This window comes from Pelophylax lessonae, assembly GCF_965119305.1.
Source record: "Pelophylax lessonae genome assembly, chromosome: 6".
Taxonomy (NCBI): Eukaryota; Metazoa; Chordata; class Amphibia; order Anura; family Ranidae; genus Pelophylax; species Pelophylax lessonae.
The window spans coordinates 124,566,914-124,581,914 of NC_138773.1; the positions used below are offsets into that span (position 1 = coordinate 124,566,914).

At 43.5% G+C, this 15,001-nt stretch overlaps 1 protein-coding gene across 1 annotated transcript in view; it reads right to left on the reverse strand.

Moving 5' to 3' along the window:
* The window catches only part of LOC309557354 (multidrug resistance-associated protein 1-like), a 330,716-nt gene that overhangs the window by 46,455 nt on the left and 269,260 nt on the right, over nucleotides 1-15,001 (reverse strand). Inside the window, exons 25-26 of the mRNA XM_082260034.1 lie at nucleotides 11,858-12,057; nucleotides 3,885-4,011 (exon numbers count right to left, since the gene is read on the reverse strand). Coding sequence (XP_082116160.1) covers nucleotides 3,885-4,011; nucleotides 11,858-12,057 — 327 coding nt within the window. The remainder of the gene's footprint in view (nucleotides 1-3,884; nucleotides 4,012-11,857; nucleotides 12,058-15,001) is intronic.

Here is a 15,001-nt window from a genome sequence, read left to right on the forward strand (position 1 = left end):
GTGGCATGCAGGGGAGGACTGGGCCAGGGGGCAGGGGGGCAATTGCCCCTTGGGCCACTCTGATGCCCCATAAAAAGACTGCACCGCTTCTGCCACAGACATGCCTAAAGGATTCCTGGTGTTGCTAAGTAAAAAGTCCCCACTGCTGACCTACTGAGTGCGGGATAAAGACAAGGACAGAGCGCTGCCCTCCCCCCGGCATGGATGGTGTAAGCTGTGTCTGAGCAGAGGCCGGTTCCATCCCCCACTGGAGACTCTCTTCCACCAGCCAGCCCCGACCAAGCTGTCCCAGCTCCCCCCAACTGCTCCTGCTGGCCAGGTCGGGAAACCAGGTTCAGCCAGTGAGTAGAGAGTACCTGGAGTGGAGCTTCAGCCTGGAATGGGGGTCAGGAGGAGGCTGGGAAGAGAGAGAGAGAGTAGGAGGGGGCCAAGTTGCTGCACCATGGGCCTCTGGTTTGTACTTGCCCCCTGGGCTGAAAGTTGCCAGTCAGCCCCTGGTGGCATGGCACTGCATAAGTTAATGCATGCCCTCTGTCTGTATTCTGAAAACTAACCTTTCCTCTGACAAAACTACTGTACAAGACCCAAAATTGCTGGGTCTCTCAGTCTAATGCTTTGCAGGTGAGAGCTTTTAAAACAGCTTACTATGCTGGAAGAGATGTGTTTATTTTCATAACAATATTTCCCACACATTTGTGATGCAACACAGAGAAATGATTAGGCATGCACTGCTATGTGACCTGGAACAAGGAGTTGCTTATCCCTCTAATGAATTGAGACAAGTTAGGTGGATTATTGTATAGACACAGGGGAATTGATCAGCCATGACACTACAAACTGCAGTCACAACAGCAAAGCCCAAAATTACAGGGTAAGGCATTATAACTACACCATAGGCATGCACAGTGCTGCTGGCCTCCTCCCTCCTTTTCTCTCCTCTCCCCCTCGGCTGCTGCCTGGGATGTTTCAGGATAGAGACCAGGGAAAAAGCCTAGTCATAATGTCATTTATCGGCCCCTTTTCTAAATGAACACAGTGAACACACTCACTCACTGTGTTCATTCACAAACTAAAGCATAGAAAACTGGGTATACTATGCTTTAGTGTGTTTGAGCTTTCGGATGCACACCCTAATGCAATAGGCTGCGCACACCTATGAACTACACTAATACATAGTTGAAACAACTAAAACATTTGAAAGTGTACAATGCCTTTAAACAAGAGGAAAGCCAGGCAGCAGTATCCTCCAAAACTCTTCCTTCCATTCAGATTGAAGCAGTTCCTGCAAAACGCAATGCTCGCTGCATATAAGCAGTTTCTGATAGGCAACCAGCACTGGCAAATCTATGTATTTAGGTTTGAAGAATCTTTGTGTAGATGTAAAATATGGAAAGTGCATTTTGCTGTATATTTTAAAGGTAGGCCTGGAAATGGCACAAGAATTCATTCAATCTCAAGCAAGCCATATATTCACTACATAATCTTTCCCTAAGTTTAGTCCTTGACGTATCGCCAACCCAGAGCAATACGTTTAGGGAAACTGGTGGATTGCTTGAGATAAATATATTTAAAATTAAAATTCAATCTGAATTCTGCAAAAAAAATATAAATGCGTTCATATTTTCATTATATAGACTTTAAAGTAAAACTCCAGTAAAACTCAAACAGTTAAAGAGGAAGTAAACCCTCCTCTGCAACTTGTACCTATAGGTAAGCCTATGATAAGGCTTACCTATAGGTACTGTAAATATCTCCTAAACATGCACCGTTTAGGAGATCTTTACTTTGCATGCAGCCAGTGACATCACTGGCGCATGCGCTCTGAAGGAACGGCCGCTCGTGCCGTTCCTTCAGAGACCCGCGCCGTTACCGTCGGCTCCCGCGCGCATGCGCGGAAGTGACGTCATCGCGTCTCCAGCCAATCAGATGCCCGGATGCCGCAAACCCGGAAGAAGGTCGACAGAACATGTCGCCCATGAGACAGGTAAGCGGTCGCCACTGCGGGGCTTCGTTCTAAGGTAAGTATTTCATAATGAGCTAGTATGTGATGCATACTAGCTCATTATGTGTTTTTGTTTCAAGTGTTCGTTTTTAAAAAAAAAAAAAAAAATCGGAGGTTCTTTAAGTACACACTTGCAGTACATCTGTTTTACAGCATAAGAATTTTAAGTCTTCACAGATAGCAATGTGTGATTTATGCAGTTCTGCTTCCCACAGCCAAGATCACTCTAAAATCTCCTTGATAAAATTTTTGCTAATTGTATAAAGAGAATGAGGCATGTCTAATGAACAAGCTGGATGTGGGGAGGATACACAGCAAGCTGAATTTCTGAACCAAGCAATAAGCATTTTACCTGCTTGGCTGCACAGTACCATAGATGAGCATAAACATTTAACCATTGGGTTTGATTTATTAAAGGCAAATATACTTTGCACTGCGAGTACACTTGCTCCAAAGCTTAGTAAATGAGGTAAAGCTTCACATGGCAAATAATACTCAATCACATGCAAGGAAAATAAAAAACAGCATTTTTGCTTGCACATGATTGGATGATAAAAATCAGCAGAGCTTCCCCTCAGATCTAGAGCAAGCGCACTTGTGGTGCACAGTATATTAGCCTTTAGTAAATCAACCACATTGCATACATCAGTTTTCACAGCTTTTTCAGAAGTTCCACTAAAAAAGTCATTTTTAAATTAGGTTAAGTTATTGTAAGTACCTACATTTTCCACATTATTCGATTTTCTGTAACACTCCATACAGCAGCACTCAGACTGGGAGTGGGAAAACTAGCACTGGGAGTTTAAAATGAACAGAGAGAGCACAGCATTTACTGAGGTTACCAGTATGCTGTTGCTTTATTGTTCAAAAGGTAGGTTAGGAAGGTTATGCAGTAGAGGTCAAGGATTTGGCTGTGTTGTTTAGAAGGGATGCCTGGATTTTAAAGCGGTAGTATCCTGCTTTTTGACACTTTTACCTACAGGTAAGCCTATAATAAGGCTTACCTGTAGGTACAAATAATATCTCCTAAACCGTGCCGGTTTAGGAGATATTTGCAGTGCATGCAGCCGCTCGCGCGAGCGGCGCATGCGCTCTGAAGGTCCGGGGGGACCTTCAATTATGTTTGCTGGGAGCTTGCCGGAAAATCACTCCCGTGCGCATGCGCGGGAGTGACGTCATCGCGGCTCCGGCCAATCATTGCGCCGGAGCCGTCTCTTCTGGCCAATCACCGCCGAACCCGGAAGGGCGAGGGATCATGGCAGCGCCCGCAGCGATGTCCGGGGGTCCGTGTCGGGGCTTCGTTCTAAGTTAAGTTACAAATAATGGGCTAGTATGCGATGCATACTAGCTCATTATGCCTTTGTCTTGCAGGTTTTTTTTTTTATTTTTTATTTTTTTTTAGGGTTTACAACCGCTTTAAGAGCAGCTGTATAGAATTACAAATCCTATAGAAGCTACCTTTCTCTCAGTGTTTAGCTATGTATTTATCTTTTTGCCTGAAATGTAGCTTTACTATAGTTAACATTTCACACAATAAATTAAAAACAAATTACAATAACTGTATTTTACCCACATTTAATGTACAATAATGGCATCCAGTGATGGGGAACCTTGGCACCCCAGATGTTTGGGAACTACATTTCCCATGATGCTCAACTACACTGCAGAGTGCATGAATATCATGGGAAATGTAGTTCTAAAACATCTGGGGTGCCAAGGTTCCCCATCACCGGATTGCCTGGATGAAATGAAACTGATCAAATTCCTAGTCTTGCATGTCAGTCTTACACATGTATTAATTTTCTCCTGAATTTTACTGGTTATATACACATTATGTAAAGATTTGTAATGCTAGAGGCTATTATCCTCTCTGGACACTTACCCTTAGAGAATTCACAACAGCAAGACCCACCAAACCTGGGGAAATGCTCTCCTTGAACAGAACTCCTACAATGGCCACTGTAAAAACTATGAAATTACTAACAAGGTCGCAGCGTATACTTAGCCACCTGTAAATCACAATAAAAACATAAAAAAAAACAAATCAGTTGATTTAAAAGAAACATTAAAATAATCAATATTCTTAAGTAACTTGTCTCTAAATTCATGGTGGAAAAACTTAAATTTTTGTACTTACTGTAAAATCCATTTCTTGGAGTCCACTGAAATACAGATGAATTTGGATATAGCTGTATTATACTGCGGCTTACTGGCAGAATAGACACTAGCAAACAGAAAAATTGTCCAGCCCCACATATAACTCCTTCTTTACCCAGCAAACCTCAGTTTTTTGGTAAAGCAGTACAAGCAAGAGCAAAAAACGCAGAGGAGCAGGACTAGAGGTGTAACTAGAACTAGAACTAGAACCTTCAGGGCCCCGGTGCAAGAAACCATGAAGGGCCCCCCGGACCCCTGGCCGGGCCCTTCCCTTCAAGCCTGGGGCTCTTCCCACTGATCCTGGGGCCCTTTACTCTCATTGTGGGGCCCTTTATTGCGCTCCCGCAACAGGACCCTTTCACAAGCTCTGCAGTTGGCCCTCTTCCTGCCATCTTGGGGCCTCCCCACGGTGGTGGAATGCCAGGGCCCGGTCGCAAGTGTGACCTTTGCGATCCTGGAAGTTCACCCACTGGTGTCAGTAGTTTTTATTTTTTGGTATTTTAATTGTATTTTTTTTTATCATTTTATTTTATTTATTTACAATGTCACTGACATCTGTCGATTCAGAAAAGGAAGGAGCTGGTTAATTACATATTTACAGACCCCTTCCTGGTTCTCTATTGTGACACATCCCCTGCAGCAGCCGGCAGGGGGGGGGGGGAGGGAGCACAGGGGGGGGGGGCAGCACAGTGGGGGGGGGACCCGGGGGGCACACAGGGGCCCAGAGACAGCAGAACACAAAAGGAACTGGATAGGAGGAGTGGTGGGGGCAGCATACAAAGGAATCAATCTCCTCCATTTTCCTCCTGCAGCTACAGAAGGAAAAATGAGGACAGTGATTTCTTTACATGCTGCCCTCGCCACCCCTCCTATCCAGGTGTACAGAGGAACCGCACAGGCCCCCTGGAGCATGGGGCCTGGTTGCAATTGCAACCCCCGCAAACCCTGTAGTTAAGCCCCTGGGCAGGACCTGTGTCCCTCAATGAACTCCAAGAATGCCATTTTCTTTCATTTCCATTGAATGACAGAGGAATTCAGAAACAGTCGGGACGTCCAAAAGCAATCCATGTCTACCCAGCTAAGGAGTCCCTTGACGCTCCCTGATCAAACTAAGTATTCAAAGCACTGTAGCAAGGAATAGGAAACTTTCCTCAAGAGGTTGTGGTTCAGACACAGAAGGAGGACCTATACCCAGCTTGTCAGATCCCACAAATTCCCCTGGATGTACCCTAACACCAAGAGGAGGTATCTGCAGCAGGAAAACAGCATGTTTCACTTGACAGCGCCCTCAAGCAGCAGACAAGGAGCACCCAGGTGCACAAACCTCTCTTTTTGGTATGGAGACTACCAAATCAGGGGAGTCAGATTCTAATGCATTGTCTTTAGAGGAAAGAGTGCAGCCAAGAGTAATGGTCTTATCCTCATCAACCATAGAAACCAGGCTACTTGTCCTGTTGCAAGAAAAACTCCCATTCCTTTCTAAGGACAACTCCCATTCCTTTCTAAGGACAGAGGCACTGCTACACCTAGATGATGTCCAGAAAAAAAAGCTGATCTAAGACAGGATCCTTCAACAAGAGAATATCTGTTCTGGATAGCAACATTGAAGACCTGGGGATGGAAACACCCTGGCAAGTGGATTACCATCCTGAGAGGGGATTCTCCCATTGCCATACAAACCCCAAACCAGGGGATGGACTCACTGACTGATGATGAGAAATCCAATGACACAGAGTGTAGACCTTTTTGTCTAAAGTTTAAGCTAAACAGCCTCACTCCCCAGTGACAGGGAGCTGCAAATGATAGAAGACCTGGCTCGCAGTCTCCGCTCTAATTCATCCTAAATATGTGTTATCAGGTTGAGGTTCGGACAATCAAGTTCCTCCACCAAACTCGCTCATCCATGTGTTTATGGACCTTGCTTTGGCACTGGTCCAAATCATTTGTTGGAGGGGGTATTATGGTGTGGGATTGTTAATCAGGAGTTGGGCTTGGCCCTAAGTTCCAGTGAAGGAAACTCTTAAGGCATCAGCATATCAAAACATTTTGGACAATTTCATGCTCCCAATTTTGTGGGAACAATTTGGGGGTAGCCCTTTCCTGTTCCAACATGACTGTGTGTCCGTGCACAAAGCAAGGTCCATAAATACATGGATGAGTGAGTTTGGAGTGGAGAAGCTAGACTGGCCTGCATAGAGTCCTGACCGCAGCCCGAAAGAACACCTTTGGGATGAATTAGAGCAGAGACTGCGAGAGAGGTCTTCTCTGCCAACATCAGTGCCTGACATCACAAATGCACTTCGGAAAGAATGTTTAAACATTCCCATAGACACACTCCTAAACCTTGTGGACAGCCTTCTTAGAAGAGTTAAAGCTGTTCTAGCTGCAAAGGGTGAAACAACTCAATATTGAACCCTACGGACTAAGACTGGGATGCCATTAAAGTTCATGTGCGTGTATATACAGGCGTCCCAATACTTTTGACAATATAGTGTATATACAGTGGGGATCAAAAGTTTGGGCACCCCAGGTAAAAATTTGTATTAATGTGCATAAAGAAGCCAAGGAAAGATGGAAAAATCTCCAAAAGGCATCAAATTGCAGATTAGACATTCTTATAATATGTCAACAAAAGTTAGATTTTATTTCCATCATTGACACTTTCAAAATTATAGAAAACAAAAAAATGGTGTCTGCAAAAGTTTGGGCACCCTGCAGAATTTATAGCATGCACTGCCCCCTTTGCAAGGCAGAGACCTGCCAGTGTCATGGATTGTTCTCAATCATCGTCTGGGAAGACCAGGTGATGTCAATCTCAAAGGTTTTAATTGCCCAGACTCATCTGACCTTGCCCCAAAAATCAGCACCATGGGATCTTCTAAGCAGTTGTCTAGAAAACTGAAACTGAAAATAGTTGACGCTCACAAAGCTGAAGAAGGCTATAAGAAGATAGCAAAGCGTTTTCAGATGTCAATATCCTCTGTTCGGAATGTAATTAAGAAATGGCAGTCATCAGGAACAGTGGAAGTTAAAGCAAGATCTGGAAGACCAAGAAAAATATCAGACAGAACAGCTCGCAGGATTGTGAGAAACACAATTCAAAACCCACGTTTGACTGCACGATCCCTCCAGAAAGATCTGGCAGACACTGGAGTTGTGGTACACTATTCTACTATAAAGAGATACTTATACAAATATGGTCTTCACGGAAGAGTCATCAGAAGAAAACCTCTTCTACGTCCTCACCACAAAAATCAGCATTTGAACTTTGCAAATGAACATATAGACAAGCCTGATGCATTTTGGAAACAAGTTCTGTGGACCGATTAGGTTAATATTGAACTTTTTGGCCGGTATGAGCAAAGGTACGTTTGGAGAAGAAGGGGCACAGAATTTAATGAAAAGAACCTCTGTCCAACTGTTAAGCATGGGGGTGGATCAATCATGCTTTGGGGTTGTATTGCAGCCAGTGGCACAGGGAACATCTCACGAGTAGAAGGAAAAATTGATTCAATAAAATTTCAGCAAATTTTAGATGGTAACTTGATGCCATCTGTGGATGGTAACCTGATGCACTCTGTGAAAAAGCTGAAGTTAAAGAGAGGATGGCTTCTACAAATGGATAATGATCCTAAACACACCTCGAAATCCACGGGGGATTACATCAAGAGGCATAAACTGAAGGTTTTGCCATGGCCTTCACAATCTCCTGACCTTAACATAATTGAAAAGCTATGGATAGACCTTAAAAGAGCAGTGCGTGACAGAAAGCCCAGAAATATCAAAGAACTGGAAGACTTTTGTAAGAAAGAATGGGCAAAGGTACCTCAAACAAGAATTGAAAGAATCTTGGCTGGCTACAAAAAGCGTTTACAAGCTGTGATACTTGCCAAAGGGGGCAGTACAAGATATTAACTCTGCAGGGTGCCCAAACTTTTGCAGATGCCATTTTTTTGTTTTCTGTTATTTTGAAAGTGCAAATGATGGAAATAAAATCTAACTTTTGTTGACATATTATAAGAATGTCTAATCTGTAATTTGATGCCTTTTGGAAAATTTTCCATCTTTCCTTGGCTTTATGCACATTAATACAAATTTTTACCTGGGGTGCCCAAACTTTCGATCCCCACTGTATGCAGGCTGCAAGCTCAGTGTTGGAATACCCTCAATTTTATCCTATTAGAATCCCTTTCATGATTGTGAGCATACTACTTTGCATTTTAATAAAATATGGTTCAAACTTACTACAGTATGTGAGATTCCTTACTTTTGTGGCACACTTCACTGACTCGACATTCTGAAGGGAGAGTGTTTAAAGACCACCAATTGTGCTCTTGAGAAAGACAGGCATATAGATCTGGTGAGTACAGTGTGTTGCACTGGTGGAGGGGAACATCTTGGATTTTTTTGCATACAATGGACTAACACATGGTGGAATCGGCTGTTTGTGCGTGTGTATCTATATTTTGGGTGGAAATTCTTCACATATTTTGTGAATATGCACACTAATTTGTTTTTTTATCACCAATGTGTGTTTTTTGATAATCTTTAGTGCTGGGTTTCTATGAAGGATTTTCTTCATTATTTTAACATTTGATAAGGGTTGTTTTAGCACAGTGGCTATTCTTTGGATTTTTTTAAAACAAATAATACATTTATTGGTTCTATATTTATTCACATATTTTTGGGGTGAGTCATCACTCAAACAGGGAAGTTAACTGTAGCACAGAGTGGGTGAGAAATATATGTCCAATAAAAGGCTTGGCTGGAAGAGCAACCTTCCAGCAGAATTTATTCGGCCAGTGCCTCGTAACTGTTTACAGGCCACATCACTAGAAGGTGTCCATGGAACTATTTTCTCATAAAAAGTAAGAATTTCAGTACCCTCTTAATAAAGTCTATTGCAGCTAGACTATTAAAATTTGTGTTTGAATATACAGTAATATATGGTAATATACATGATCATAGAAAAAACAATTGTTACCCTGTTGGTCTAAAAAGTGGACTTTCTTTACATAGTTAATCTGGTTGAAAAAAAGACACAAATCCATCCAGTTCTACCAACCACTTACAATACTGCTCCTAAAGTGTATCTATTGTCAAAATTTAAATCATATATTAATTTCCACATTATATTTCTAGCCTACTCCTGTTAAGCTGAATGATCGACAAGTTAGTAATCTTACTTGTGTGTGAAGATCCACAAACATCTACTTTCTTAAATACCGTACTGTGACATGTATTCACTCTTCCCTGTAAGAAGGCACTGCGGTGTCACACATGTCACAGAGCCTGCCTTCTGAACTCCAGAAGTGTTAAGAAGGACTTTCAGGAGGTGGAGTCTTTATAGGAATAACTGATTTTAGGCAGTAAGGATCCATGGAATATGTAGTGATGCAGAGTAGAAGCTGCAAAGCATGCAGGGAATCCAGGAAGTTGTGGAAAGGGATGGTCAGCAGATGGGAAGCACTCACAACATGAAAGGAGATTTTTCAAATAAGCTTATATTGGACTGTGAAATGTAGCTATTGTTTACTGTATATTGCTATTACAATGTTGATGTTATAAAATGAAAGTGTGCGTTGTGACTAGGGATGATCAAACTTTTCAAAAGTTCGGTTCGGCCAGAACATGCGAACTTCCCGAAAGTTCGGCCCGGATTTCAGAACCCCATTGAAATCAATTGGACCCGAACTTCGGTAATCAAAAAACACCATTTTGAAGCCCTAAAACCCAATAAATGCCCCTAAAAAGTGCCTAGGGTTCTGGGTCATACCCCAGGGACTATTAATCACACACAAAAAAGTTCTTACAAATTCTCATTTTTGATAGAGAGCCAATTATTGAGAAAAAATTTCTTTGGATTTAGTATCTGGGGGGTCTAAAAAGTGTACCTGTGAAGTTTCAGCTCTGTAGCATGTCCAGAACCATAAAAAAAGATTGTTTGTATAAGGTCACTTATAGAACAGGATAGTGGCTTCTCTCTTTTCACACCTTGCCGGTTTAGTAGCAAGCGTTTTTTTTGGGTATTTTTTGGGGTCTTTTGAGGCAGGCAAAACATCTGAACTTGTGTATACGGGTATATATACACACACATACTTATATGTATATATACACCTAGACATATATAGGTGTGATAGTAGCAGAAATTTATGCTTGCGCTAATGAAATAATTAACACTAATATGGTTACGCTCCTATAACACCTATATATGTGTAAGTGTAAAATACATATAAGTATGTGTGTATATATACCACTATACACAAGTTCAGATGTTTTGCCTGCCTCCAAAGATCCCCAAAAAGACGCTAGCGCCAAAAAAAAAAAACGCCCAGGTGTGTTGTTGCAGGCATTTTTTGGGGGTTTTTGGAGGCAGGCAAAACATCTGAACTTGTGTATAGTGGTATATATACACACATACTTATATGTATTTTACACATATATAGGTGTTATAGGAGCGTAACCATATTAGTGTTAATTTTTTCATTAGAGCAAGCATATATTTCTGCTACTATCACACCTATATATGTCTAGGTGTATATATACATATAAGTATATGTGTATATATACCCGTATACAGAAGTTCAGATGTTTTGCCTGCCTCCAAAGAACTCAAAAAAATGCCCAAAAAAACGCTAGCGCCAAAAAAAAAAAAAAAACGCCCAGGTGTGTTGTTGCAGGCATTTTTTGGGGGTTTTTGGAGGCAGGCAAAACATCTGAACTTGTGTATAGGGGTATATATATACACACACACACTTATATGTATTTTACACATACACATAATATAGGTGTGATAGGAGCGTAACTATATTGGTGTTAATTATTTCATTAGCGCAAGTAGTGTTTTCTGCTCCTTTCACACCTATATATGTGCAGGTGTATATATACATACATGGGTGTGTATATATACCCCCTATACACATGTTCAGATGTCATGCCTGATTCCAAACATGTGCTCAAAAAACCCCTATAAATGCCTGCAGCCAAAAAGCAAGCTGACCGGTGAGAAGCCATATTCCTGCACCGAATGTGACTTAAGAGAAACTATCTTTTCTCTATAGCGGTCACCCTGATATGGAAGGGTTTGGTCACCCTGCCATAGCAGTCAGTGTCAGTTAACCCTACACTACACTACGGTCCCCTTACACTTAACACTTTCCCTACAGAAGCTAAATTTTTGCACCTAACTAAAGTGTAAAAGAGCACCCTAACTACACTAGATATCCCTTTCCTCACACTAATAAATGCTAAATGACACTTTTAAAGTAAAATTAACAGAACTGTTTCCACTGTCTTCCATGTCCCTGTATTACAATGCTAGGAATTTGCCGGGGCTATCTTATATACTGGGGGGCGTATTCACTAATGATTGGTCTAGGGACCCCCTAGTCACTCCAATCACATTCCTAGCATTCTCCTGCCCCCTCAATTGGCTAATGGTTCTGGTCCAATCATGGGCTTTTAAAGCCCATTTCCTGTCCCATTGCATTTTGGTTGGTTCTGGTTGCCGAATTCCGAACTTTTTCAGCAAAAAGTTCTAAATTCGGCCGAACCTCGAACAGCCAATGTTTGGGTCGAACCAATGGTCGACCCGAACCGTTCGATCATCCCTAGTTGTGACCATAGGATCTCCTTTATTAATAATAATCACCCTATTTTGAATGTTCTATGCGCTTACCAGTTCTATCTTTCAGTTACCTGTTTGCTACAAAGCTGGAGAAGTAGAACTGCTGGTTGGTATTAAGACGTAAATTGTTCTCTTGAATAAAACGGTCCTGTTCCTTAAAGGCTCGTATGACATTTACGCCTTGCAGGGTTTCATTAAAGTGGGTGTACAAAGGAGATTTGCTCACTGAATCCAGGCGTTTCAGCTGCCGAGAACTGGCAACATAAAATCTCTGTAGAAAAATATAAAGTGATATTTTTGAGTGACTTGGTTAGGCTTCATTCACACAAGAGCTGGTATCCATACTGTGTGAAACAGGCATTGATGCTCGCGCCTCCACCTTGAGCTGTGTGCAGGCATCCTTTGGAAGAAAAAGCAAATGCAGCAACTACACTAACAGCTGTATGCAAATTTCGTCAGACGCGCAGAAGCAGGTGCACAGCCCTAAATGCAAACTGCCTGCCTGCTCCTACATGCCTGTCAAATTTTTACATGTGGCTGTGTCCATGGAGACATTGGGTTTGCATTCACTTCCATAGGCTGTCTGCACACAGCTTGTATCGGATGCAGTGGCCAAAAAAAAAAAAAAGTCATATTGACGCAGTGTGGGTGTCATTGCCTGTGTAAATTAGCACAATGTTATTGTTTGAAAACAAGTACTGAAAAAATAGTATTTTTGACTTACTGTAAAATCCATTTCTCTGATGTTCATTGTCGGACACTCCTGGTATTCATAACCATTGGGTTATACTGCCCCCTACAGGAGTAGGATCCTAGGCAGGAACAAATTCTGGCTACATCCATGGGCAATCCCAGGGAGTATACTCCCTCTATCTGCTATAGCCACTCAGTTTTGTAAAAAGCAGTGTCAGGAGAAGAATAACTCCACAGAGGGGTGGGTGCTGTGTCCCTCAATGGACATCAGAGAAAAGGATTTTACAGTAAGTCAAAAATCGAATTTTCTTTTTCTTTCATTGGCGGACATAGCTCTGGGTATTCATAACCATTGGGACGTCCCAAAGCAGTGTTAAACATGAGGGTTGGGAACAACCAAAAAATTCTCAAGACCAAACATTAGCCAACCAGGCAACAGGGGCTCAACCAAACAACTGGAGCACACCTGAAAAAAAACAATACACCCTAAAAGAGGATCAGGTCCTCTTAAACAGCAGCCTGCAAAACCTTGCGGTCAAAGAAAGCTCTCCTGATGCATCCACTTTAAAAAACTTTGTAAAAGTGTGCACCGACGACCAGGTGGCCACCTTGCAAACCTGCGTCGCTGAGGCCTGATGAGGGAAGGCCCAGGAGGCACTAAGCTCCCTAGTAGAGTGCGCCATAACAGGGAAACGAGGAATCTGGCCCCTGATGGAATAGGCCTCAATCACTGTCTGTCTGATCCATCTGGAAATGGTCACAGAGGAAGTGGACAACCCTTTTTGAGGTCCATCCTTGAGCACAAATAGAGAGTCTGACTTCCTGAAAGACTCTGTAGCTGCCAGGTACACCCTAAGTGCCCGGACCACATCCAAGGCATGCTAGGCGACGGACAGGGGAGAAGAACCATCTTATTCCTGTAAATCACCAGATGAGGTGAACAACAGGATAACGCTGCCAGTTCCGACACCCTGCACGCAGAAGTGGTAGCCACTAAAAAAGCCACCTTCTGAGACAACGTAAGGAGGGGAATCTCCAGAATATTTTCAAAAGGAGGCTTTTGCAGAGCTGAAAGAGCCCGCAGTGGAGAAACCAAATGTCGGACACCCTGAAGAAAGGTACCCACCAGGGAGTGTGTGGGCAAAGGTCGTTAGAAGAAGACCACCAAATCCAACACCTGGCCCTTGATGGTAATCAAGGCCAATTTCTGTTCAACCCCTCTGTTGAAGAAAGGTTAAGATCCGGGCCACCGAGAAGGAGCAAGGAGGAACCCTAAGAAACTCACACCACACAATGTACGTCTTCCACGTACGATGGTAGAACTTCCTAGAAGTAGATTTCCTAGCTTTCAACAGAGTAGAAATCACTGACTCCGATAAACCCCAATCCTTCAGCACCTGGCATTCAACAGCCAAGCTGTCAAAGCCAGCGACTGTAAAGCAGGATGGAAGATCGGTCCTTGGGACAGAAGATCCTCCCTTAGAGGAAGCTTCAAAGGAAAAGTGGGTGACCAGCTGCGCCAGATCGGCGTACCAAGGCCAGCAAGGTCAATCTAGAGCCACTAAGATGACCGGAATCCCTTCTGCCTCAATCCTGCATAGAAGTCTGGGGAGAAGCTTGGGAGGAGGGAAGGTGTAAATCAGCTGATACTGACCCCATAGGGCCACCAGCGCATCTGTGACGTCCGCCAGAGGATCCCTTGACTAAGCCACAAACCTCTGCACCTTTCTGTTGAGCCGAGACGCCTACAGATCCACCTCGGGAGTGCCCCACTGGAGACACAGCTGATGAAACACCTCCGGATGAAGGGACCACTCCACGTGGTCCAACTCCTGCCGACTGAAATAATCTGCCTGCGAATTTTCCACGCCCGGGAATGTGTACGGCGGAGAGGGCTGGAACGAACCGTTCTGCCCACCTTAGAATGCCTGCTACCTCCAGAGCCACCAGGACACTTCGTGTTCCCTTGGTGAGTGACATAAGCTACGGCCATGGCATTGTCTGATTGAATGCACACTGGGCAACCGTGAAGACAATCTGTCCAATGACCCAGACACAGTCTGATCGCTTGGAGTTCCAAGACATTGATCGGTAGTTTGGACTCTCCTAGCGTCCAGATCCCCTTAAACAGAATGCTTGCCGAGGACAACTCCCCAGCCAGACAGGCTGGCATCTGTGGTGACCACTGCCCAATACAAGGGGAGGAAGGATTTTCCCAGCCGAAGCGCCAGAGAACGAAGCCACCATATCAAGGACTCCCTCGTTTCCCAACTCAGCTGGATTTGATATTCCAGAGACTGGGGAGTTTTGTCCCGTTTGGTCTGATTCTCTTTTTGCAGGGACCTCATATGGAACTGTGCAAACGGAACCGCCCAAAAGGCAGATACCATCAGGCCTAGCACCTGCATGCAAGTTCAGAGGGGCACCATCTGTTGGACAGCAGGAGACGAATTTCAGCCTGCAATTTCTGGAGTTTGTCCAGAGGAAGGAGCCCTCTGGCTAAGGCCCGAGTCCAGGGTCAG